The sequence below is a fragment of the Diospyros lotus genome, chromosome 1 (assembly GCF_014633365.1).
Source record: "Diospyros lotus cultivar Yz01 chromosome 1, ASM1463336v1, whole genome shotgun sequence".
Classification (NCBI taxonomy): Eukaryota; Viridiplantae; Streptophyta; class Magnoliopsida; order Ericales; family Ebenaceae; genus Diospyros; species Diospyros lotus.
The window spans coordinates 41,858,590-41,885,760 of NC_068338.1; the positions used below are offsets into that span (position 1 = coordinate 41,858,590).

Genomic DNA, 27,171 nt, shown 5'->3' on the forward strand with positions numbered 1-27,171 from the left:
ACCGCGAAAATGGGGAAATAAGAACGGATTTTAGCTGTTCTTATGGTGGGCTCTTATTGCCACGAAAAGGGTCCATGGGCTATGGCCCAAGTTTAAGCCCATTTTGCCTACAATTTTAAAATTACATTCCGAATTTTAAAATATAAAAAATGGTTTTTTTTTTTCTGTAATTGAAAATATATTAATAAGAAAAAAGCACACAAGCTTTAACAAGAAAGCAACCGGGGTATACCTCGCTAAGAAACAAAGATATAACCCAATGCCCGCACGAGAAAAGAAAATAAAATAAAAATAATTTCAAACATGTGAGATAAAGAGTAAATAAATTTAAGATAACATATAATTATGGGAGACATGCATTACATTACATTGTGATAGAGGCTCGAGAGAACATGGGAGGATCTCTAAAGAGAGATTCTAAGCCATATTCTTTCTCCCTAAAAGCATTCTTCATGCCATGGTGAAATGTGAAATGGTGGCCTATTGTGAAGAACCTTTGAACAATGCTAGCAGCTGAGGTGGATAATGAAGGCTGACCCACCAAAAGCCTCCAAAGAGCCATAAGGGTGAAAAACAGGGAATGGGAAACCATCAAATCCAATGGCCTCCATCCACCGAACATAATCTCATTTCCTAATGAAATTTGATGTAAGAGCATATTGTCATCAAATTCCACGATCTATTAAAAGTCATAGTGGTTAGTTTTGATTCTCGACTCCAATTACATATAATAATCTATTAATCTCAATTTTTTGTTATATCAATTTTGAAAAAAAATATAATATTAATATTTGACAAATAATTTGTACCTAAGTGCACTTACAATTTACTTTAAATAGTGACATTTAACTCACAATAAAAAAAATAATGTTAATATTTGAACATAATCTCATTTAATGTTATATTTTGATATATTTAGGGTTTAGGTAGATTTAAGATTGTTGCACTTAAAAAGTTGTGATGTAATCTTTGGAGGTGGATTGGACGAAGGGGGTAAGCCCATCAGCTTCAATTTTAAGAAGATGAAAATATTTTTTGAAATGAAGAAATGATGATGATTTTATTGGAAGATAATGAGACTGGAACTTGTAAAATGATCTCTTGAACGACTAGAGTATTCAAAGAAAGATAGAATTAGCTGACAATCTCTATTAAGACCATGGGCTCGATTTGATCAATATATAAATAAATTAAAATTATATAATATGAATTATAAACATTCAATGTTTTGGACCCATTTACAACAACAAAAAAAAAAAAAAAATTGAACCCAAGACCAAAGATATATTAGAAAAACCAAGCCAATTGGTTCAAACTGATTGTCAAGTTTACCCAAATCTATGAACACCCCTACCTAGCAAGACTTGCAGAACAAACTATCTTTGACGTGCACAACATAACATAGCTAGCTAGTTTTTTTTTTTGTAATTATAATAAAAATATATAAATCATAAATAAAAACATAAGTGTATATATAATATCATGTTAAGAATTTAAATATAAAAAAAATTAATATTTGTGTACAACAAATTTATTTGTCTTATTTTGGTTATTATATAAAACTAATTATAAAAGGGAAAATTATTTTCGATTGGTGCATATATGCGGTAAACCTTCTTGTATATGCAGCAAAGCAAGCCTGCAAGGGGGAGAGGGTTTGTAAGAATGTGGGGTCGGGCTGGGCCTCGGGTGATGACATGGCCGAGCCCATCCCTGACTAGAGAGTGGCCCAATCCATTTCTTAACATTAACAAATTCAAGCCTCTGGAGATTATCTAACCCATAAGGGAAGTTTTTAAAGTAATATATTTATCATTAGAATTTAGTGAGAGACTAATTAAAACTCGAGATATCGGTGCTACGATCCCAACACTTCACTCTTGTATGATGCTTCACTTTTAGAGGTTAAGAGACAGAGCTAAGAGCCAATCATATTTTTTAGACGACAAACATTATAATATATAAATAAACGTCTCAACAGCAAATCAAATCCACTGCCATAATAATATAGGCATATAATATAAGTTATAACCACATTTTGAATAAATAATCCTAAAGAACGTGAGACCTATTTGTGATTTGTTCTCTATTTCTAGAAAATGGTAAGAAATTATGTTCCAATTAGGGTTACCTTGTTTTTCTTTATATTAATTAGGTAATTAAGGTTGTTTGATGTAGTCAAATTTAATAATGTGTATAGAACACGTGGCATGGTTGGAAGTTATCGAAGTTAATTTTGAGGGCGGGGTTTATGTTGAATTAATATATATGTATATATAAATGATAGCTTTATTTATTTTACAAGCAAGCCAACTCGTAGGTGTATAAATGTATGTATGGATATGTGTATTATATTCTTGCATGGCCACCATAGTTCGATTTACGTGAAGCGTTGTTGGCGTATATCTTCTACAAGTGTGAGTGTTTCTCTCCCTTGCATTGAAAAACACAAGTGTGCTGTCAGCTACGTACGTAGCAGGAGGTGAAAAATCACTTTTACTCTATGTTCTCTCCCTAATATGAAAATTAGTAAAATATTTGAAGATGTAGAATTCATATAATTAATTAATTAGCAAAATGGAGGCTTTTAATGATGATATATAATTTCAATACAAATTGGCCTTGAAGTGTCTCTATTTCATGTTTATAAGATGGGAAACAAAATCATGCACCAAGCTGTCGTTTAATTAGGACATATATAATTATGTAAATTTTAGCATATGCTATATATGAATATTATTATTATTATTATTATTATTATTATTATAGTAGTTGTAGACAATAATAGTAATATGAATATCCTCAATAAATGCACAACATTCATGACGGAATTATCAGTAAGATACTTTGTTAGTATGTGATATACATGTAATTAATTAATTAATGATTTCTCATACCCTATTTAAATTGAAATGGGGGGGTGTTTCAGGAACAGTAAGGACTAAGGAGCCGATATCGAAAGGAGGAAGATGGCTAGAGAGAAGGGAAAATCTCTTCTATCGTTGCTCTTCTTCTTCGTTGCTGTTGTTTCTTGCTTAGGTTTGTATTCTCTCAATTACCAGAATCTAGGTACAGCATTTTCATTCGGAATGAAGTGGAGAGGTATACATACATACATACATACATACTTACATACAAATCTCACTACTTACGTACTGTTCATATATTCTCTTTGTTTTAATGAATTGCTTTTATAGCATTTTATTCGCTTAATTTTAAATAAATCCTGCAGGGAAGAAAGCAAAATTTTCGTTACATCTGGAATAGAATAATTAATATTCCAAGTGATGAGTCTTTCCTTGAGATGGAGGCTGCTTGTAATTAAGAGAATTAATTGCTTATTGTTCTACCAGCTGTTTAATTACTACTTATTTTGCAGGGGCAGCAGTAGATGGCTTATTGTACGATTACAGTTACACTCTTGAGGTACGTAAGATTTGGTATTTCTTTTCATTTTTCAAATCATGTAGCCTATTAAAGCTCAAGAGTAATTAGTTAACTTTCTTCACCCCTCCAGTGCTTGGCCAACCCTGAGAAGCCCCAATATGGTGGAGGAGTGGTAGTGAACCCAGAACTAAACCATGGCTTGAAGGGCTGGACTGCCAAGGGGAACGCCCGAATAGAGCAAAGGGAATCCCAAAATGGAAGCCACAACATGTTCATTGTTGTAAGCTCCAGGCGACATCCTGATGACAGCTTCTCCCAGAAACTCTACTTGGACAAGGACAAACTCTACACCTTATCCGGTAAGTCACGGGGTCTAATTGACTTAACCCTTGACTATCCATGCAGGGTTGATAATGGGTGGGGTGGGGTGGGGTGGGGTGGGGTCTGGTTGCAGCCTGGTTGCAAGTGAGTGAGGGAAGCGCCAAGATAGCCGCGGTGTTGAAAACACCATCCGGGTTTGATCAGCGCGCCGGATGGGTTGTCGCTGAGTCCGGGTGCTGGTCCATGCTCAAGGGTGGCCTTTCGGTGAATGTCTCGGGCCCTGGCCTCCTTTATTTCGAGGTAAATGTCTTTTATGTTTTTACAATAAAATTGAGTACTCTTAACGCAATCATAATTAAGTTGCTCCATTTCAACTCAAATATTGGCCATAGATTTAACTCAAGAAATAGGCTCAGCTCTTTGTAACGTAATGACTAGACTGCGTCAATTTGTTCTATGAATAATGGGCTTTGTCGTCTTCAGAGCAACGACACAAAGGCGGAGATATGGGCGGATAGCATTTCTCTTCAACCATTCACCAAACAGCAATGGAGATCTCACCGGCGTCAAAGCATCGACAAGGCTCGCAAGGGCGTGGTGAAACTCCGGGCGGTGGACGCCGCCGGCAGGCCCCTAGCGAACGCAACCGTCGCCGTGACGGAAAGCAGGCCTTATTTCCCGTTCGGGGCCGCCATGAGCCATGAAATTCTGACCAACGCCGCCTACCAGTACTGGTTCACTTCCCGATTCAAACTCACCACGTTCGAGAACGAGATGAAATGGTCCAGCACCGAGCCTTCCCAGGGCCACGAAGACTACTCCGTAGCTGACGCCATGCTTGGGTTTGCCAAGCAGCACGGCATCGCCGTGCGCGGCCATAACGTTCTCTGGTCCGACCCCTCTTATCTCGCCCAATGGGTCAAATCCCTCTCTCCGTATAGCCTCCGCCTCGCAGTCGACAAACGAATTCGATCGCTGGTGAGCAGATACGCCAGCCAGGTTATAGCCTGGGACGTGGAGAACGAGAACTTGCATTTCAACTTCTTCGAGAGCAGGCTCGGGGAGAATGCTTCGCCGGGATTCTTCAAGCTGGTGAACCAGATCGACGGTCAAACGACGTTGTTCTTGAATGATTTCAACACGGTGGAGGACATGAACGACCCGGATTCGAACCCCGGTAAGTACCTGAAGAAGATTCGGGAAATTCGCGCCGGCGGCTACGCGGGGCCTCTAGCGATAGGCTTGGAGGGCCATTTCACCGGCGCTCCGAACTTGGCTTACATGAGAGCCTCCATTGACAAGCTTGCTGCTACGGGTCTCCCCATTTGGCTCACAGAAGTAGATGTTTCCAACGTCCCCAATCAGGTAAACTTTTCTTTTCTCTTTTTTTTTTTTCCGGGAAAATTATATAATCATCTAGAATTTTCCCCCATCCTTAAAAGAATGAACCTGATATTTTATCTAAAAATTTGGGCTGGGTGATTGATACTACTATTCTGTTTTTTCTCTGTGAATCATTGATTCATTTCAAACAACAGGGTATGTAGGTAATCATAAATTATATACCATCCTCCATCGCTAAACTACCACTCTCTCTCACAGTAGAATTTTAAAAAATAATGAATGGCAGGCGGAATACTTTGAGGAGGTGCTGAGAGAAGGACACGCACACCCAAAAGTGAATGGGATTGTGATGTGGGTGGCGATGAGCCAAGGCAGTTGCTATCGAATGTGTTTGACGAACAACAACTTCGAGAACTTGGCCACCGGCGATGTGGTGGACAAGCTGCTCAAGGAGTGGGGCGGCGCTGCGGCGGGGGCTTCCTCCGGCAAGACAGACGCCCAGGGCCACTTCCAGACCAAACTCTTCCATGGAGATTACTGGGTCAGCGTCCAGCACCCGACCAAGACGGATTCATCAGTGGCCAAGAGATTCAAGGTTGCCCCCAAAGCAGAAGAAGAATCCCAGGAAGAAACAGTTCGTGTGATCAAAGTTTCCGCGTGAAATTGGATTCGATAATGAATAGAGAAATAATAGCATATGTCACATTAGCTCATTTCTGAATAAATAAAGTTGATTAATTTGGAATAGTCCACAACTGCTTAATCAATCACATAATGATTAAAAGATTGAATTGGTGCATGATGAGTGAGTTAAATGCAAGAGATGCATTCAGTTCTCTAGATGAGAGACACCAAAAAAACTTATGCTGAAGTTCACTTGCACTGATTTAATATATTAAAAATAATAATAATAATCACTCTTACTTTTAAAAATACTTAAATGACATTTTTTACTTTTTTTTCTCTTCTCATTTCTTCTCTTTCTTACTCATTTCTTTTAATTTAAGAAATAAAAATAAATAAGTAATTAATAACTTTAAATTGCTAATCGCTAAAGGCTATTCAAAAAAAAAAAAAAAAAAAAAGAATGAACTAAACAAGGCTTAAGTTCATTGCGCAAAAAAGAGAGAGAATGTCCTAATTTAAAGTGTAAAGAGATGATGATGATAATGATAAACTTGGACTATTTATGTAAAAAGAGATAAAAAAGAGAAAAGATGTAAAATAAATAAAAAAGAAAGAGCGAAACCTTTCATTTTGAACTTAGATTTGTTGTACCTTATTTGTTGCCATAAGAATGAGTTTAAATATAAAAATATTTTAATTTTTTTTATAAAATTTGATAGGTTAACTAACAATGAGAGAAAAATTATAACATAATATCAAATCTTAAGAATACTCTTATATTTTCTTGAATATCAAGGATATATTTTACAATTACTCCAAACCTCAGAGATACCACATGTTATTTTTCCTAAATAAATACAATGATATGCAAATCTATCCACCAGAGAAAGCAGAACCAATTGTAAACTCAATTCTTAATATCATCATCACCAATACAAAATAACGAATACAAAGTCTAGTGTTAATCTTAAACCTCTGGGATGTTCTTCTATGCAGCAAAAGAACCCACTAAACATTGCCACTGTACAACTGACACCCCAGGGATTAGTTTCTCAATGTTTTTCTCCCCGGATCTACTTCAATCATAGCCTAGCACTCATTCATCTAAAGGGGAACATCAGCATTTGGCTGCAAATACTATTTTCTACCTCCTATACTATTACAAGATGAACACGTATGTACATAATAATGGACCGGGCATCATAAGCTAGCTGTACAAGGTGTCACTTGAATCTTTGGCTGTCCTCGTGCTTTGTAATTAGGTAGCAACTTCCATCTCTGGGGCCTCTCTCTTACTTGTGTGTTCCTTCAATATTTGAACTGCAAAGATTAGGCTCTCCACCATCTCAAACCCTGCGGCGCAAACAAAATCTACTTTTTCGGTGCTGGAATTGGTGCTAAAATCATTCGCCTCATGGTCGAAAGTTTGATCGGTTGATTGGTCACCTGCCTCAGCTGACCAGCTGACAGGAAGAGAGCTGCCAATAGCCATCTTCAAAAGTTTTGCCTCATTGAGAACATCATCAAGAGATTCAGACATGCCAGAAATTGTATCTTGAGAGGGTACTGATTCTTTAACCTACGAAACAGATGGTGATAATTGCAACAAATATCACGCAACAGTAAAAACGACTTCTAATTTTTAGTCCAAGAAACACAAGAAAACAGTAAACTTGGGTTAGAAGAAGACACTGGCAGTAACTAAAACCCGAATGCTAAACTGTTTCAGCAACTACTGACAGAAGCTAAAGATAACAGCAGACATCAGAGATATTGGAACCATATGAGTATTTAGAAATGTAATTTTCATTATTGAACAAGTCACAAGGTCAAAGAGAGTAGACCTCTTCAATTTGAGAGATTAAACACACTTGTTCGGTAACAGTGGCCGGAGAGACGATTACCTTTAAAAGTGAAAGACGAAGTCTACGAACTGCCGACGTCAGATGCTCCATACTCTCTACGCTCTCCTTAAGGGTTGCATTTTCAATCTTCATCCTACAGGCATATATACATACATATTTGGTAAGAACATGTTTTCAAGTGCCAAAGGGCACACAACCTGATATACATGATGATAAACAAAAAGAGAAATCAAATGAAAAAAGGGGCTCAAGTCTTGAGGAATCCAGCAAGGAGGAGGTGGTGTCTTGAAACCTAAAAATGAGGAGATTAAAACCAAGCCTTTCACATTGCAATCTGTGTTTCCGACTCCTTCCAAATAATGAGGACTAAGAAGCATGAATCTGGACAAGGGCCATACATATGAAACCACGCAGACATGGAGATGGCAATTTCCAGAAAGATTAGGACACAACTTGATAGAGATACATCACATAATGGAGGGATACAATTCTTGATTAACGGGCCAGGCTGAACATTCAGCATGCAACAGCATGAATGTATCATAAATGCTTGCACAAACCTCGCAATATCCATGCTATACGTAGACCTTCCATCACCAACATACCCTCCATAATTCATGTGCGTTTCAGCTTCATCTCCAGGGGAATCCAATGTGCCAATCCAGCGTCTCAGATACGATTTCTTCAACAAGTTTTTTAACCTTCCATCTTTTTCCGGAACAATCTTCTTTCCCCCAATTTCAGCCAAGAGTGTTCTTTGTCTCAATGATGAATCATTGATATTCCTGCATAACATGCAACTTTATCATCAAATAATAAAATTCAGTCATCACAGGAAAAATCCAGTAGAACAGAAAGTAAATATTTTCACCTGGAACTACAATGGGAAAATAATGTTTGGTCACAAGTGATAGAGGAACTGCTTTATGTAATAATGGTCATATTCATCATTCACAAATCTCCATATGAAAGAAAAGAGCTCCCTAACTATTGGCCCTAAAGATAGAGAAGGAAGATTTTTCTTTTTTGGAATAAAATAAGGGCACACACACCCCCACACATGGTGAAACCACAGAAAACATTTCCAAAAAACAAGCTTCAGTAAAACATTAGCAATGTAGCAATGCTACTCTGGGAGCTTGTAATACCTATATTATCTGCTTCTTTTTGTTTCTTTAGGTCATCATAGATGACATGTTAATGAAGGCCAAACCAGCATGAGTTGCAACAATTTAATACTATTTGGACAACCTAAATTTACTGAGTGCCCTAACCCACAAAAACCAAGTTGGCAAATTGGACCCAAGTCCACAGCCAGAGTTCAATTGTATGGTTTTTAGCTCTTTACAGGTTTAACTTGTCATAAAATTGCAACCATGCATGTTTATTTTTCTTTTTTCTTATTATTACCATACAGATCGTTCAGAGCTTTCTATGAAGTCTAGATAAAACTAGGAAGTAGACTTAGCAAAAAAGAAATAGTAGTAGGTTGAATATAACAGAGTACCATAAAAGGTATCAGTATAACGTATAACTAGGGGTAATGCAATACACATAATAGGGAAAACAGTAGCAACACTTGAATTTTCTAGATAAGATGCATAACCCCAGAGTTACGGGTGACATGAGTTAAACCAGCACCTCTTTTAGCTTTTCTTCCTTATATCTGAATATAGATATTTTGCTTGTTAGGATTTCCAGAAACAAAAATACACTCGGAATGATATTAAATTGGCATGTGAAATAGGCAACAACATCAGAGTTTGCCAATTATATTTTCAATGAGCTGTTGACAGAGCAGTCCATAGCATTATTACCAGAGAAGTAAGGATGTTATTTTAGTAGTCTCAGGGCGGTTAATCCCTAGGGGTGTTGGTTTAATCTATCCTACATACAATTTATAAATAAATATGTACTCAACAAAGATACCCATACTCTTTTAGAAGTTGATATTCCTGCTTTGCATGTGCCAACTCCATAAGAGCCTTTACCTTCTCATTTGTCACCTATGGAAACAAAAACATTTGCTCAGTCCACAAATTAAATCAATTAATATCAGTGGAACAAAACTCATCAAATGTACTGTTTCCAGGACATTTCAGTACATTTAACATCTTCAATGTCTCAGATTGAAAGAAATTCATTGGATTTCCCTCATTAACTTTCTGCAGTCATATTAGTTTCGATTTCAGGAAGAAAAGAGGAATATGATGAAGGGCTTTTGGACATTATATCATGGGATCATTTTACAATTAATTGTCAAATATGTTCTACCCAGCAGAAAAGGCTTCTAGACATAACATGCCAGCTAGTTAGCAGTGATCATACTGTGAAGGTGATAATTAGTAGCAGAAGGGCTATCCCCGCATTCCGTAACCTATTGCTGTTAGAAATAAAAAGCAAAAGTTCTATCAACCACTGTTAAAATTTCCAAATAGAAATTAAAGCCTAAAATTTATTGGAACCATTTTATTTAGCGTAAACTGCACCCAGATCCCTGTGGTTTTGGACCATTTGCATGGAGACCGGTTGTGGTTTAAGAATGTCGTTCAAGGTCCCTGAGGTTTTCTCTTTTTGCACAGACCCCCCTCCGTTAAGTCAAAAGCCCCCATTGATTCCCCATGGTTTTTTTGACTATTTTTGTACAGGCCCCCTATGAGTTACTTTAAATTTTTCATAATTCAAATCCTGATATAAAAAAAAAACATATTTGGGCTATTGACTTAATGGAGAGGGGGCTGCACAAAAAAAAAAAAAAAAAAACACAGGGACCTTCAAAGATATTTTTAAACCACAGTTTCTGTGAAAATAACCGAAACCACAGGGGGTTTGGGAGCAATTTACCCTTTTATTTATTTATTGCAACAATTCCATGAATGATATTGTTGCATAATGTTATACTCCAAATAGTGCCATGAAAAATAAATATTTTCACCACAATTAACTATTTAAAAATTTTAAGCCATAACCATAACCAACTCCGCCTGGGGATGTTATCCACTGCCGGTCCCAAGCCCGGATAAAGGAGGAGAGTTGTGTTAGGTAGCCGACAGCCAACGTAAAACTTAGTCGGATCCAAAACATGAACTCTAGACAAATTATGAAAAAACGTTTGGGCGTGGGCGTAACCCTTCATAGCGACGCGCTACATTGCCCGCGTGTAATGTCAAGTGAGCTAGAGCAGCTGCATCGGCGCCCGGATATAGTGACAAATGAGCAAGGGTTCCCGCATTTGCTTGGACGGATGTGGGTAAAGAAGTTAGTCCAACATCAAAATCAAAATCAAAACCAAAAACAAAAACAAAATCAAAACCAAAACCAAAAACAAAATCAAATTCAAAGCCAAAGCCAAAGCCAAAAACAAAATCATAGATTACGGATTGGGTCATGGAACATAGGAACATTAACAGGCAAATCTATGGAAGTGGTAGATGTGATGATTAGGAGAAAGATTAATATTATGTGCCTTCAAGAGACGAGATGGGTAGGAAAAAAGGCAAAAACTTTGTCAGAAAATGGATATAAAATATGGTACACAGGAAATGATCGAGCAAAAAATGGAGTGGGGATCATTATGAATAAAAGCTTAGTAGATGAGGTAGTGGATGTAAAGAGAATAGGGGATAGGATTATTATGGTGAAGGTTATTCTAGGAAGAATGACTATGAATATCTTTAGTACATATGCACCACAGGCGAGGTTAGGTGAGGAGATAAAAGCAAAATTCTAGGAGGACCTAGAGAGACTCATACAAATGATACCAAGAGGAGAGAAAGTGATTATAAGAGGTGACTTAAATGGTCACGTGGGTAGAGACGGAAACGGCTATAGAGAGGTACATGGAGAGTATGGATTCGGGGAAATTAATAATGAGGGTAAGTCTATTCTAGATTTTGCAATGGCATATGGGCTCATCATAACCAATACTAGGTTCAAAAAACGGGACGAACACTTAATCACATATAAAAATGTCACATCAAGCACCCAAATAGATTACTTCCTCATGAGACAAGAGGACCGGGTATGTTGTAGGGATTGTAAGGTGATACTAGGAGAGTGTTTGACTACTCAACATAGACTTCTAGTACTTGACGTCCAAGTAAGAAATTGGAAGAGAAAAAATCACATAAAACAAAATCCAAGAATTAAGTGGTGGGATTTAAAAAGAGAGAAACAACTAATCTTCAAAGAAAAATTAAGGGGTAGAAGAGAATGGAATGGAGAAGGATAGACAAACCAAATGTGGAGAGAAATAGCTAATGCCCTGAGAAACACAGTAAATGTAGTGCTTGGAGAGACAAATGGTAGAGCCCCTAACCTTAAGGAGTCTTGGTGGTGGAATGAAGAAGTGCAATTGAAAATTGAAAATTAAAAATAAGAAAAATTGCTATAAGGCTGTATATTAATGCAACAATGAAGAAAATCAAAAAAATTATAAAGAATCAAAAAAGGCAGCAAAAAAAGCTGTTAGTGAAGCAAAGTCAAAAGCATACGAGAATCTATATAAACGACTTGATACAAAAGATGGAGAAATGGATATATATAAATTAGCTAAAGCAAGAGAAAGAAAAACAAGGGATTTAAATCAAGTGAAATGCATAAAAGATGAAAATCAAAATGTATTAATGAATGAGGGAGCGATTAAGAAGAGATGGAAGGAGTATTTCACAAAATTATTCAATGATGATGGCGACACAAGAGTTAAGTTGGGACATCTTAGTAACTCTGAAGGGAACGTGAGCTATACATTTTATCGACGCATAAGTTCAAATGAAATAAGACAAGCATTAAAAAAGATGAAAATCATAAGGCGGTGGGATCGGATAATATACCAATAGAAGCATGGAAATGCATGAGAGAAGATGGTATCTCCTGGCTAACGAAATTATTTAACGCAATTCTTAAATCAAAAAAGATGCCAGATGAGTGGAGGAAGAGTACTTTGGTCCCTATATATAAGAACAAATGAGATGTTCAAAACTGTGAAAATTACAGATGAATTAAGTTAATGAGCCATACCATGAAACTCTGGAAGAGAGTAATAGAATAGAGGCTCAGAAAAGAAACAGAGGTCTCAGAAAATCAGTTTGGTTTCATGCCCGGTAGGTCAACAATGGAAGCTATATACCTACTGAGGCACCTAATGGAAAGATATCGGGATCATCAGAAGGACCTACATATGGTGTTTATAGATCTAGAAAAGGCCTATGATAGGGTCCATAGAGAAGTATTATGGAAGGTTTTAGAGAAGAAAGGAGTCCGAATAGCCTATATACAAGCCCTTAAGGACATGTATCATGGTGCAGAGACAAGGGTCAGAACATGCGGAGGGGATATTGAACCGTTTAAAATTACAATAGGATTGCATTAAGGTTCTGCACTAAGTCCATACTTATTTGCTTTAGTAATGGATGAACTCACTAAAGATATTCAGACAGATGTGCCATGGTGTATGCTATTTGCAGACGACATAGTGTTGGTGGATGAAACAAAAGAAGGAGTGAACACTAAGCTTGAGTTATGGAGAAACAATTTAGAATCTAAGGGATTTAAATTAAGCAGAAAGAAAACAGAATATATGGAATGTAATTTTAGTAAGAATGCAAGAGTGAAGGATGTTATAATAAAATTGGAAGACCAAATATTACAAAGAAAATACCATTTTCGATATTTGGGATCAGTGATTCAAAAAGATGAAGAAATTCACGAGGATGTCACACATAGAATTAAGGCAGGTTGGCTAAAATGGAGAAATGCATCGGGGGTGTTATGTGATGATAAAATCCCATTAAAATTGAAAGGAAAATTCTATAGGACAGCTATAAGACCAGTTTTATTGTACGGCTCGGAATGTTGGGCAGTCAAATACCAACATGAGCAAAAGACAAGTGTAGCGGAGATGAGGATGTTAAGATGAATGTACGGCCATACAAGAAAAGATAAAATTAGAAATGAAGTTATTCATAATAAGATAGGAGTAGTGCCAATAGAGGAGAAGATGAGAGAGACTAGACTAAGATGGTTTGGTCATGTGAGAAGGAGACCAAGAGACGCTCATATGAGGAGAGTTGATGAAATGGAACAATTAATCAAAAAAAGAGGTAGAGGCAGACCTAAGAAGACTTTGAGGGAGACATTAAAGTTTGATATGAAGTGTATGGATCTCAATGAAGATATGACAAAAGATAGAAGTCTAGAATTCATGTAGCCGACCCCACATAATAGGATAAAGGCTGGATATGTTGTTGTATAACCATAACCATAACATATATCATAAGTAAATATAAAACTAAAAAGTAATGCAGTAAGAACCAAACAACAGAAAAGATAATTAGCAGCCAGAAACCCTCTAATTAGGACCAGAAAAGCTTCTGATTTACATGGAACCACCAATAACATCATAGGTGATATCAACAAATTGTGCCCGTCACCATGTTAAGTTAACTATATCATGCACATAGTTTATAACATAAATGCAGGTTTTTGATATAACTCAAAATTTTTGAAACCGTACTCTTTTTTTTTTAACAAGAATATGAAGAGCTTAGAAGGAAAAAAAAAAAAGAAAAAGAAAAAAGGTATGCAAAGAGGAAATAGTCTCAAGAGGGTAAACTTGTGCAAAGAAAACCTTAAATCTTACTTATAGAGGAAGATGTCAGCTCCTGATGGTCTGACTGGAATTACTCAATCGCTTGGATGATCAAGAGCGATAACAAAGAATTTTTAGGAAGGAAAGGAAGAGAGAGAGAGAATATTCATTTCATAATGATGGGGAAATGATTAGCTCATATATATAGCTGACCCAAACATTCCCCATGTGCGGTAACAGATTACCGTTGCTGGGAATGTACCATCTGCCTAATGCAGTAACAAATAAAATACAACTCTTTACTGAATACTTTCTAATATGCTACTTCCTACCTCTAGTATAGTGTAATTACAATAGCACCCCCTATCTCGTTAGTACATGACAGAAGATAACATAAAAAAACAAAAAAGAAAAATGAAAAACTTCTACAAAAAAGTAAAGACTAAGGAGAAGGGGAGGTTCTCATTCACCCACAAAAAAGGAAAGCAAGAATTATTCCCTTATTAATATCTATATCGCCAAGGCACTACTATTCATCTCCATATGAGTATGCTACATACAAAAGGAGCTGTCCGCACAATGTGGTCTCCTACTTAGGAAAACCAATGCTGACAGGAAGCAAAAATCTATCCCCGACTGACACTAACATCATCAACTGAGTAAGAGAAAACATACTTCAGCTCTCCTGAGACACCAGGGAATAAAAAAGAAAATGATTCATTAAATCACTTCCCTTCGTAGATAAACACTCCATCACTACCTAGTCTTCTTTCTTAAATTGTCAAGAGTCTGACAAAACTAAAAAAGGCTGTCGATTCTATGGAAGCCACTTTTCTTTTCTTTTTTATTTTTCTGGGATGGGGGTTGGGCCAAGAGCTGTAAATGCAGAATGAAAAAGAAAAAACTGACAGAAGACCGAAGAGAGAATAAAAAATCTGGACTGAATTAAAAACATGAAAATACAATGAGATCAGTGAACTTATATACTACCCAGCTGATTCTCTAACAGACTAACCTCCATGCCCGCTGCCAGTAACAAACAGTGCAGTGAACTGCTTTCTGTTTGAAATGGAGCAAACTAACTTGCCACAACAACAACAACAACATATCCAGCCTTTATCCCACTATGTGGGGTCGGCTACATGAATTCTAGACTTCCATGTATTTCTGTCTTTTGTCATATCCTCATTTAGATCCATATATTTCATATCAAATTTTAATGTCTCTCCCAAAGTCTTCTTGGGTCTACATCTACCTCTTTTTGTGACTAACTTGCCACATAGGCTAGAAATAAACTGCCTTACCACTAACAACTAACAACCTCATCTTCTTCTCTCTTCTTCCTCTTTTATTCATATACATCAAGAACTACCCTTAACAGGTGGAAGTGGTGGGGCTTTTTGTTAGAAGATGTGGCCGATTTATATTCCTTAAGGGGCTGATTCATATTGTTTCATATCCACAAGAGTCCATGGGAGATTTATTTAATTACTTTGCTTTCCTTATTTAAGTGATTTGATTGTATATTATGTCTTATATCTTTTTTGTATATTTCTTTCTATATTCGGTTGTTGTAGCCTTCCTTTTATTTCTTTCTAGATTTGGTATTTCCTAGATTTGGTAGTTCCCTAAATCTGCATAAGGTAGGCTGTGTAGTTTCCTAAATCTGCATAAGGCAGGTTGTGCCTATGCTGTATAAATTTACAGCTTGTGCTGCATCTAAATATAAGTCAAGTTTTTCTTCTTTTCTTGACATGATATCAGAGCCTTAGGATTAATCCTAGGCCTGTCAAGATTGTAAAGCATGGCGGCCAAAACTGAAAAATCAGTAGGCATGACTGATGTTACAGAAAGTTCTAGTCAAAGCACTGGGAGGGAACTTTCAATCAGTCATAGGCCCCGTTTGTTGCAGCTTAATTAAAGAAATTATAGCTTCTAACTTCTTAGATTATAGCTTCTAAAACTTAGAATAAGTTGTGAACTTATTTGTTACAACTTCTCAAAAGTTGTAGTTAAACAGTTGTGGTGTTTGATACCATAAGCTGTAAAATAACTTATTTTTGTATAATTGTCCATAATACCCTTAATAGTTATAGAATGATAATTTAAAAATTAATTAGTGTATATGTATAAGTTTCAAGTGTTATAAAAAAATTAATTAGTGTATAGAGAGAAAGGGAGATGGCGAGTGAGAAGAAGAGATTTGAAAATGGAGATGGCGGTGGAGAAGAGAGACCCTTGATTGTGTGGACAGAAGAGTAATTCTTTGTTAAAAACAGGAGCAAAATTGTCAAAAAAATGTAACTGTTGAATCAGAAGTTGTAGAAGCTGGGGTACCCCAGCTTTGAAAAAGCCAACTTCTACCCCTTCTAAAAGCTAGTAGAAGCTATAAGCTAGAATTCTAAAAGCTAAAATAAACACTACATACCCATTTTTTTGAAGCTAGAAGCTAAAAGTTGCAGCTTTTAAGCTGCAACAAACAGGCCCATAGTATTGGAGGAGAACTTCCGATTGTCCAAGCAGCCTATAGGTTGAATGGCAAGAACTACCTCAAGTGGTCCCAACTTATCAAGACTTTCTTGAAAGGCAAGGGAAAATTGAGTCATTTGGAGGGATTTGGACCGCAGAAGAATGATACTATGTATGGTGCATGGGATGAAGAAGATTCATTAGTCATGTCTTGGCTATAGAACTCCATGAATCCGGAGATTAGTGATACCGTTATATTCTTAACAACAGCAAGAAAGATATGGGAGGCGGTGAAGATTACCTATTCGAAGGTACGTGATGCCGCTCAGATTTATGAACTTAGGACCAAGGCAACAACAACCAAGCAAGGGAATCGGTCTATCACCGAATATTCCAACTTGTTGCAGACATTGTGGCAAGAATTGGATCACTATCAGTGCATCCAAATGAAATGCAGTGAAGATGCAGCAGTCCAAAAGAAATTTGTAGAGAAGGAGCGAATATATGATTTCTTGGCTGGACTAAATTTAGAATATGATGCTGTTAGAATTCAGATTCTTGGTAAGCCTGATCTACCCTCCTTAAATGAAGTAATTTCTATAGTACGTGCAGAAGAAGGTCGAAGAGGAGCTATGTTGGAGCATGGTCACTTGGAGAATTCAGCTCTATTGACTCTAAAAGGAGCTGGACGTGAAAGAGGGACTAAAGAAGATAAAAGATTCATGGATACAAGTTGGACCACAAACAAAGATAGTTTGTGGTGCACTTTCTGTAAGAAGCCAAGGCATACAGTTGATAAATGTTGGAAGCTTCATGGGAAGCCAACAAAAGGAGGACAACAACTTAAGGCTAAGGTTCAGGCCTACACTGCCAATGGTCAACAGCCATCTCATATGACCAACTACAGTGACCAAGAGCATACAAAAGGCAAAGAAATAGGATTGATGGGGCTCAAACAGGAGGAGATTGAAAAGTTAAGGAACCTATTGGGGTCTCTTGAAAAAGAGCAAGGTGTTAGTGCTTCAAATCTTGTCTTCACGGGTATTACTTTCAATTCTTGTTGCTTAAATGCTTTAGATTTAAGTTTTAAATCACACTGGGTACTTGATTCTGGTGCAACCGACCACATGACCCATTCTTCACACAAATTTCTAAACTACAAACCATGCCCCAATACTAAAAAGATTGTGTTGGCTGATGGATCTCTAACTACTGTTGCTGGAATAGGGGATATCCTTGTTAACAATTACCTAATTCTGAAAGATGTTCTCCATGTCCCAAAACTCTACACCAATCTCATCTCTATTAAAAAATTGACCCAAGACACTAATTGTCGTGTCATCTTCTATCCAAATTTATGTGAATTTCAAGGAAAAGGACACGAGGAAGAAGACTGGGCATGCTAAGGTGAAAGAGGGGATGTACTACCTTGAAGAGTCTAGTGGGCTGACTGATAGAAAACATTTTTCTCCTATATCTTTTTTAGCTAAATCCAATAAGGATGTTTTATGGCTTCATCATTTTCGCCTAGGACATCCATCTTTTGTAGTTCTTCGGTCTATGTATCCCTCTTTGTTCAAGGGATTAGATAATAGTGATTTACATTGTGATGTTTGTCAATTTGCTAAGCATAAAAGAGTTTCATTTCCTCTTAATAATACTCGATGTGCTCTTCCTTTCAACTTAATTCACAGTGACATTTGGGGTCCTTCTTCTATTCCTAGTATTTCAGGTGCTCGATGGTTTGTGTTGTTTGTGGATGATTGTACCCGGGTTGTGTGGTTGTATCTTCTAAAGAACATATCAGAAGTATGCACCATATTTCCTAATTTCTATACCATGATTAAGAATCAATTTGGTATTGGAATTAAAAGAATGAGAACTGACAATGCTAAAGATTTTTCAACCAAACTCTATCTCTTTTCTTTCAAGAGATGGGCATAATTCATGAGTCTTCTTGTGTTTATACCCCTTAGCAAAATGGAGTAGCTGAGAGGAAGAATGGTCATTTGTTGGTAGTTACAAGATCTTTGTTATTCCACAATAATGTGCCTAAACGCTATTGGGGAGAAGCTGTCTTGACAACTACATATCTCACCAATAGGCTTCCTTCTAGGAATCTTGACCTCCAAAGTCCTCTTCAGCTTCTTGCTAAGGCATTCCCAGAATTTATTCCAACAAATCTTTGCCCAAGGGTGTTTGGTTGTTTGGTTTTTGTTCATAATCATTCTCCTCATAGAGGGAAATTGGATCCTAGAACCCTTAAGTGTGTCTTTGTTGGATATTCCTCCACTCAAAAAGGTTATAAGTGTTTCCATCCTCCATCCAAGAAACTGTTTGTTTCGGCTGATGTAAGCTTTGTGGAGGACCAATCATATTTTGATATGACTGATATTAAGGGGGAGACCAATTCATTGGATGAACAGTCAAGGGAATTCTATTTCTCAAATTTTCCAATTTCTTCTTCTCCTTCAAATCATCCTCAAGATTTCTTAAATCTAGTTCCAAGAGAGAATGTTCACTCTTCTTCTCACCCACTGCAAGTCTATTCAAGGAGAAAAGGTCCCGATTTTATCTCTAAGCATGCTGAATCATCTAATCCTTGTGTAAATCAGTGCAACCCTCAACCTAATTCACCCAAGAGTCCTAATTTACTTCAACCTACAGTCTCTACTGCCATACCAAAACCTATTTCAAGCAACACTCAGCCATCTAACCCACTTTTGGATGACCTAGACATCCCAATTGCCTTAAGAAAAGGAACCCGAGCCTGCACTCACCATCCCCTACATCTATTCCTCAGTTATTCTAAATTGTCTCCGACACACAAGGCTTTCTTGACCAACCTTAATTCCATCCCTATCCCAAAGAATCTATCTGAAGCTTTAAGTAATGATAATTGGAAGGAGGCCATGAAGGTGGAGATGACTGCACTTGAAAAGAATCAAACCTGGGATTTGGTCCAGCTACCTAAAGGAAAGAAAATTGTTGGATGTAGATGGGTATTTCTAGTGAAATATACATCAGATGGCTCTCTTGAAAGGTACAAAGCTAGATTAGTGGCCAAGGGTTATACACAAACATATAGTGTGGACTACATTGAGACGTTTGCTCCTGTCGCAAAAATGAATACTGTCAGAATTTTGTTGTCTTTAGCAGCTATGTTAGACTGGCCATTGTATCAATTTGATGTTAAAAATGCTTTTTTACATGGGGATTTAGAAGAAGAAATTTATATGGAAATTCCTCCTGGGTTCGGATTGACTAATCATGGAGAAAATGTTGTATGCCGATTGAAGAAAGCCCTATATGGGCTGAAACAGTCTCCCAGGGCTTGGTTTGGGAGGTTTACAAAGGTGATGCTTGGTTTGGGTTATAAACAAAGTCAAGGAGATCATACTCTTTTTATTCATCATTCTAAAACGGGTAAACTCACTGCTCTATTAGTATATGTTAATGATATCATTGTGACAGGAGATGATAAAGACGATATTGATGCCTTGAAAAGATGTTTGATTCACGAGTTTGAAATAAAAGAGCTGGGCAATCTAAAATATTTTTTGGGTATTGAGGTGGCTCGATCTAAGGAGGGTATCTTTATTTCACAACAAAAATATGTGCTGGATCTTTTACAGGAAACTGGTATGTTGGGCTGCAGAGTAATTGATACTCCAATTGAACAAAATCATCGTATTGGTGCTGACCTTGAAGAAGGGCCTGTTGATCGAGCATCCTACCAACGATTAGTGGGGAGGCTCATATATCTTTCTCATACAAGGCCAGACATTGCCTATGCCGTGGGCGTAGCTAGTCAATTTATGCATAACCCCAAAGAAAGTCATCTTAAGGCTATACATCATATTCTTTATTATCTTAAAGGCAGTCCCGGTAAAGGCATTTTATTTAAAAAAGGTGGTCACATGTCTGTGGAAACAGACACTGATGCAGATTATGCTAGATCCCTTGTTGATAGACGGTCAACCTCGAGTTATTCTTATCACATGGAGAAGTAAGAAGCAAAATGTGGTGGCTAGATCTAGTGCGGAGGCTGAATTTAGATCTATGGCTTTGGGGATTTGTGAGTTGTTGTGGCTCAAAATAATCTTGGCAGATTTACAGATCCGTTGGACAGCTTCTATGTGGTTATATTGTGACAACAAGTCTGCTATCAATATTGCCCATAACCCCGTCCAACATGATAGGACTAAACATATTGAAGTTGATCGACATTTCATTAAAGCACAACTTGAAGGTGGCTTGATTTGTACTCCATTTGTTCCTACCGGCGAACAACTTCCTAATCTATTTACTAAAGGGGTTTTGGGTAGCATATTTCACAAGCTTCTATACAAGATGAGAATGTATGACATCCACACTCCATCTTGAGGGGGAGTGTTAGAAGATGTGGCTGATTCATATTCCTTATGGGGCTGATTCATATTGTTTTATATCCACAAGAGTCCATGGGAGATTTATTTAATTACTTTGCTTTCCTTATTTAAGTGATTTGATTGTATATTATGTCTTGTATCTTTTTTGTATATTTCTTTCTATATTCGGTTGTTGTAGCCTTCCTTTTATTTCTTTCTAGATTTGATATTTTTATTTCCTAGATTTGGTAGTTCCCTAAATCTGCATAAGGTAGGTTGTGTAGTTTCCTAAATCTGCATAAGGCAGGCTGTGCCTATGCTATATAAATTTACAGCTTGGGCTGCATCTTAATATAAGTCAGGTTTTTCTTCTTTTCTTGACACTTTTACTTCCAAAAAATCCTCCAAGATAAAACCATATATCATGCAGAAAATACAAATAACTTTCCTGAAAATCATAAAAGAGTCTCTTCATGGTTTTATAAGGGGGGAGGGAGAAGAGTCCTCACCATTTTTAACCCTGGGGGGACCCCACGCGGGGGGGACATTATTAACAAAATTTCAGCACTTCAAATGATAAGGTTGTGCAATAGTTCTATGTATTCTAGAAACATGCAATATTCACTCTACAAATTACTTGAATAGGTTACTATTATTGCATGCAACTGATACTTTGTCCTACTGTATTTTTAACATGACTTTATTGTGTATTCAGTCAGTTAGGACCAACAAGGAAATTGATTTGGAAACAACACTTAATTTAAAGGACTGCATAGGGAAAAGGAATAAGGTACCTAAGATGAGCAATTTTTCATATCACAAGGAGTTGTATGACTACAACAATAGCATATTAAGCCTTTTCCCACCATGTGGGGTTGGTTCATGAATTTAAACTCACAAGTCATTTCCCCATGTAATTTTATCTTTAGTAAGGCCTTTATAACATATATGTTATTCGAGTTTTGCATTGAGTGGCTGAAGAATCTAGAAGAACTCGGTCATGTTAGATTAATTTTCGGCAGTGGAAAATTAGGAAATAAGAGGCTAATTGCATCTAATTTTTAAGTGAGGGGTAGATAGGGTATTCCGAGTATTCCCTCTCTTGTAACTCACGCCTATTATGTCTATATATAAGAGGCGAGAGGCAGTCTGTCGAAGCCCTAGAAATCTGATCATTCTCATTCATTATTGAGAGTTGTATTGTTAGAGAAAAGATTGAGAGAGATCTTTGTAATCTGCAGTGAGGGTTCTCAAGTGTTTCAGTGAGGGTTGTGGGGGTGTGCGAGTGAATTGATTGTATTGTTTTTCATCAAGATCATAGTGGATTGCTCTCTCATTAGGTTGGATGTAGGACTAGTGCAAACCAGTTCGAACTAGGATAATTCTCGGTGTACTCATGTGGTTTGATTGCTCTATCTTTATCTTTGTCAATTATTTAAATTTCTGTTTGTGTTCTTTTGTTGAATCGGTGAGAGAGTGAGAAAAAGTGATCATATTTGTTGGTTTATTGGATGATTTATTGGACCGATAGTGCTCCCAATTATAACAAATTGGTATCAGAGCCAGGTCTCTCATCAAGAACCTTTAAGATTCATTAGAATTGAACACATACTCGCAGGAATAGCTTCTACAGCCTCTGCTGCACAGTATGATGTTGAGAAATTCGATGGCCAGAACGATTTTGGCCTATGGAAGATGAAGATGAGGGCTTTCTTGGGAAACCTAGGTCTGGACGAAGCCTTAGAGGTAGAAAAGAAAATACTTGAGTCTCTCTCTGAAGAATAGAAAAGAGAAATTTGTGAAAGGAAAAAGGAAATCAACAAGAAAGCATTTAACACTTTAATTCTTAGCCTTGAAGACAAAGTATTGCGGGAGGTGTCAAAATGACAACCGCAGAAGACCTTTGGAATAGGCCAGAGACACTCTATATGACTAAAACTCTTTCTACCCGATTATATTTGAAAACAAAGTTAAACATTCAAGATGGTTGAGAGTCAAAAGTTACAAGATCACATTGATAGTTTTAATAAATTATATTTAGATCTTGAAAATATTGATATTAAGTATGATGATGAGGATAAGGCATTAGTCTTACTGCACTCACTACCAAAATCATATGAGACTTTTGTTGACATCTTGAAGCATGGTAGAGACAAATTGGCTCTAGATGATGTTATAGGAGCTTTGAATTCTAAGGAATTACAACAGAAAGCAGATGCTAAAAAGACTGTTGATGATGTACTAGCAATAAAATTTAGGACCGAAAAGAAAGACTCTAGACAGAAAAATAGGTCTCAGTCAAAGTCTAGAAGTGGCAAGAAAGTGATTAAGTGCTTCCATTGCCATGAGGAAGGGCATATAAAGAAGCATTGTCCTAAGAGAAAGAAAGAGTACCATGATAAGTCCAGTCCAGAATTTTCAAACTCCATTTGTGACTATGATAGTGTTGATGCACTAGTAGTGTCCAGTAAGGATGAAAAGGATGTGTGGGTGCTTGATTCGGGGTGTTCATTTCATATGACTCCTCACAAAGAATGGTTGCTAGACTATAAGGAAATTGGTGGAGGTAAGAGTCCTTTTCGGAAACAACCATGAGTGTGGAATAGTGGGAATTGGAAATATTAGACTTAGGATGCATGATGGATTAGTTAAAATTTTAACTAATGTTAGGTATGTTCCTGATTTAAAAAGGAACTTAATATCACTTGGAGAATTAGATAAAAATGGCTACTCCTATAAGGGAGATAGTGGAATGCTTAAGGTATTGAGAGGGTCCCTAGTCTGTATGAAGGCTGTCCTTAAGAATGGCATTTATGTGCTGCAGGCATCCACTTAAGTGGTGATGCAGCCTTAGGAGAAGCCAACTGTAGTGATCAGTCTAGCTTATGGCACTTTAGGATGGCCCATATAAGTGATCAAGGCCTTAAGGAGTTGTCTAATCAAGGAATTTTAAGTGCTGAAAAATTTACAGCATTAGACAAGTGTGAAACCTGCATTCTAGGAAAGTCTATAAAAGTCAAATTCCCTAAGAAAGCCACCCACTCATCTCAAGCCCCATTAGATTATATCCATTCGGATTTATGGGGCCCTAGTCAATCCTTGACACATGGAGGGGCAAGATATTTCTTATCCATAATAGATGATTTCTCTTGGATGGTTTGGGTTTTTGTTTTAAAATCAAAAGATTAAACTTTTGAAGTATTTAAAACTTGGAAAATCATGATAGAAAATCAAATGGGCAAGAAAATAAAAATAATTAGGACAGATAATGGACTTGAATATTGTAATAAAGACTCCTCCCATATGTGTAGTGAAAATGGCATAGTGAGACACCTAACAATCCCCAAAAATCCTAGGCAAAATGGCTTGGCCGAGAGGATGAATAGAACCCTCTTAGAGAGGGTGAGATGCATGTTGATACATGCAAGGTTATCTAAATCTTTTTGGGGAGAAACTATAACTACAGCTGCATATTTGGTTAATAGGTCCCCCTCGGCAGCTATAGGTTGTAAAACACCATATGGGATGTGTTAAGGTAATAAGCCAAGCCTTGAGCACATAAAGGCGTTTGGATGTATTGCTTATGCTCATGTAAAGCAAGGCAAGTTAGAACCTAGGGCCAAACGTTGCCTATTTATAGGTTATCCTATAGGGATACAAACTTTGGTGTTTGGAAGAAGATATGCCAAAGACTATCATTAGTAGGGATGTAGTCTTTAAAGAAAACTCTTTCTTGGAAAATGATCTGATAGAGGATGAGCAGGGAAAGGCAAAAGAAGCTGTTCAGAAACAGCTTGATTATAATGTTACAAGTGGCAGTCATGATGCTGTAAGAGTTGGTTATGAGGCAACAAGTGGCAGTCATGATACAGCCAGCAGCAGTTATGATGCTGCAAGTGACAGCAGAGACATGGATGCTGCTCCTTATGACAGTCCTATGGACTTAGCAGCTGGCCAGCATAGTGCTGGTATAAGGTCCTCTAGTTTAGATCACTTTCAGCAATCAGACATTGATGATTCCTCAAGTTATGATGGAAACCAGCACACTGATAGTGCTGGTTCTTCAAGTTCAGACAGCAGCCCTAGTTTAAATAGGTATAATGTAGCTAGAGATAGGCAAAGGAGAGTAGTAAGACCTCCATCAAGGTTTGGATACTCAGACTTAGTGGCATATGCACTTTCAAGTGCATTAGAGGTAGCTGGGGATGAGCCTCTTTCTTATGAAGAGGCTGTGAGATCCACAGATTCAAAGAAATGGCTTGCAGCCATGGAATCTAAAATGGAATCTCTAAGGAAGAATAAAAAATTGGACCCTTGTCGATAAACCCTTAGGTAAAAGGGTGGTAGGTTGCAAATGGTTGTATAAGATCAAGGAAGGAGCAGGAAATGAAACAAAACCTAGGTACAAGGCTAGGTTAGTAACAAGAGGATTCACCCAAGTGGAAAGAGTGGATTTTAATGAAGTGTTCTCCCCTGTGGTAAGACACACTTCTATAAGGATTTTACTTGCTATGAGTGCCTATTTAGATCTTATCCTAGAGCAGATGGATGTGACCACTGCTTTCCTCCATGGCCAATTAGAAGAAAAAGATATTCTAATGGATCACCCAAGAGGATTTGAAGTTATGGGAAAGGAGAAACAAATTTTCTTGTTGAAAAAGTCCTTGCATGGACTTAAGCAATCCCATAGACAGTGGTACAAAAAATTTGACACATTCATGTTGACTCAAGGGTTCAAGAGGAGTAACTTTGATAGCCGTGTTTATTTTAGGCATGTTTCTTCTAAGACTTCCATATATCTCCTTCTTTGTGTGGATGACATGTTGATTGCTAGCCAATCACACGTAGAAATCCAAAGTTTAAAACTGAAATTAAATTCAATCTTTGAAATAAAGGAATTAGGAGATGCTAGGAAGATGTTAGGTAATGAAATATCAAGGAATATATAGCTTACGAAGGTCCAGCTTTCTCAAAAGTCCTATCTTGAGGAGCTCATTAGGAAGTTTCACATGCTTGAGACAAAGGAAGTCAATATTCCCTTTGCTCAACATTTTAAGTTGTCCCACATTCAATCACCGAGTGATGAAGAGAGCATGAAAGAGATGAAGAAAATTTCCTACTCTAGTGTTGTAGGTAGTCTTATGTACTGTATGGTGTGTACAAGGTCAAATCTACCCCATATTATGAGTGTGGCTAGCAGGTTTATGGCTAATCTAAGAAAAGATCATTGAACTACCGTTAAGTGGATATTTAGGTACTTAAAAGGAACAATCAATATGGCTCTAGTTTATGGTGGATCTAGTTTAGATGTAGAGCCTCATATTCTAACATTCACTGATGTTGATTATACAACGGATATAGATAAGAGGAGATCCTCTACTGGATATATGTTTAAGCTATAGAATTCAACCATTAGCTGGAAAACCAATTTACAATCTGTAATAACTCTCTCTATCACTGAGGCTGAGTATATAGCTATTACTGAAGCTATAAAAGAAGTCTTGTGGTTGAAAGGTATAGTAGGTGAACTCCTAGGGTAAAATACTAAGGCTACTATAATGTGTGATAGTCAAAGTGCTATTCATTTAGCTAAGAATCAAGCTCACCATGAGAACTAAGCATATTGATATAAGGTACTATTTTATTAGGGAGATACTTGAGAGAAAGGAAGTAGACCTAATAAAAGCGGCTGGTGAGGATAATGCAACCGATATATTCACTAAGATAGTACCTATGGCTAAATTACACCATTGTCTAAGACTCTTGCAACTTATTCTATGTAAATGATCAGGTCTTATGCAGATCCAGATGATGAGCAGCTTGATGAAGGCAAGTTTTAGGCAAAAACTCAAAGCAAAATGGTGGAGAATTGTTATTCGATTTTTGCATTGAGTGGCTGAAGAATCTAGAAGAACTCGGTCATGTTAGATTAATATTCGGTAGTGGCAAATTAGGAAATAAAAGGCTAATTGCATGTAATTTTTAAGTGAGGGGTAGATAGGGTATTTCGAGTATTCCCTCTCTTGTAACTCACGCCTATTATGTCTAAAAATAAGAGGTAAGGGGCAGTCTGTCAAAGCCCTGAAATTCTGATCATTCTCATTGAGTATTGAGAGCTGTACTGTTAGAGAAAAGGTTGAGAGAGATCTTTGTAATCTGTAGTGAGGGTTCTCGAGTGATCCAGTGAGGGTTGTTGTGG

General features: G+C 37.2%; 2 protein-coding genes across 6 annotated transcripts in view; one reads left to right on the forward strand and one right to left on the reverse strand.

The window, feature by feature from the left end:
• Positions 1–2,969: 2,969 nt before the first annotated feature.
• On the forward strand, positions 2,970–5,759 carry LOC127793767 (endo-1,4-beta-xylanase 5-like). The gene is made up of 6 exons (XM_052324479.1): positions 2,970–3,102; positions 3,380–3,426; positions 3,518–3,746; positions 3,842–4,008; positions 4,192–5,073; positions 5,339–5,759. The coding sequence occupies exons 1-6, from the start codon at positions 2,970–2,972 to the stop codon at positions 5,711–5,713; spliced, it is 1,833 nt and encodes a 610-aa protein (XP_052180439.1). The 3' UTR covers positions 5,714–5,759.
• An 819-nt stretch (positions 5,760–6,578) lies between these two features.
• Positions 6,579–27,171, reverse strand: part of LOC127798534 (putative WEB family protein At1g65010, chloroplastic) — a 37,791-nt gene continuing 17,198 nt past the window's right edge. For 4 of the 5 annotated variants that reach the window (XM_052332179.1, XM_052332168.1, XM_052332161.1 and 1 more), the window contains 4 exons: positions 9,480–9,550; positions 8,105–8,329; positions 7,584–7,677; positions 6,579–7,258 (listed from right to left, as the gene is read on the reverse strand). In XM_052332179.1, coding sequence (XP_052188139.1) covers positions 6,938–7,258; positions 7,584–7,677; positions 8,105–8,329; positions 9,480–9,550 — 711 coding nt within the window. In that variant the 3' untranslated portion in view covers positions 6,579–6,937. The remainder of the gene's footprint in view (positions 7,259–7,583; positions 7,678–8,104; positions 8,330–9,479; positions 9,551–27,171) is intronic. The other variant, XM_052332176.1, reaches the window with a different exon arrangement.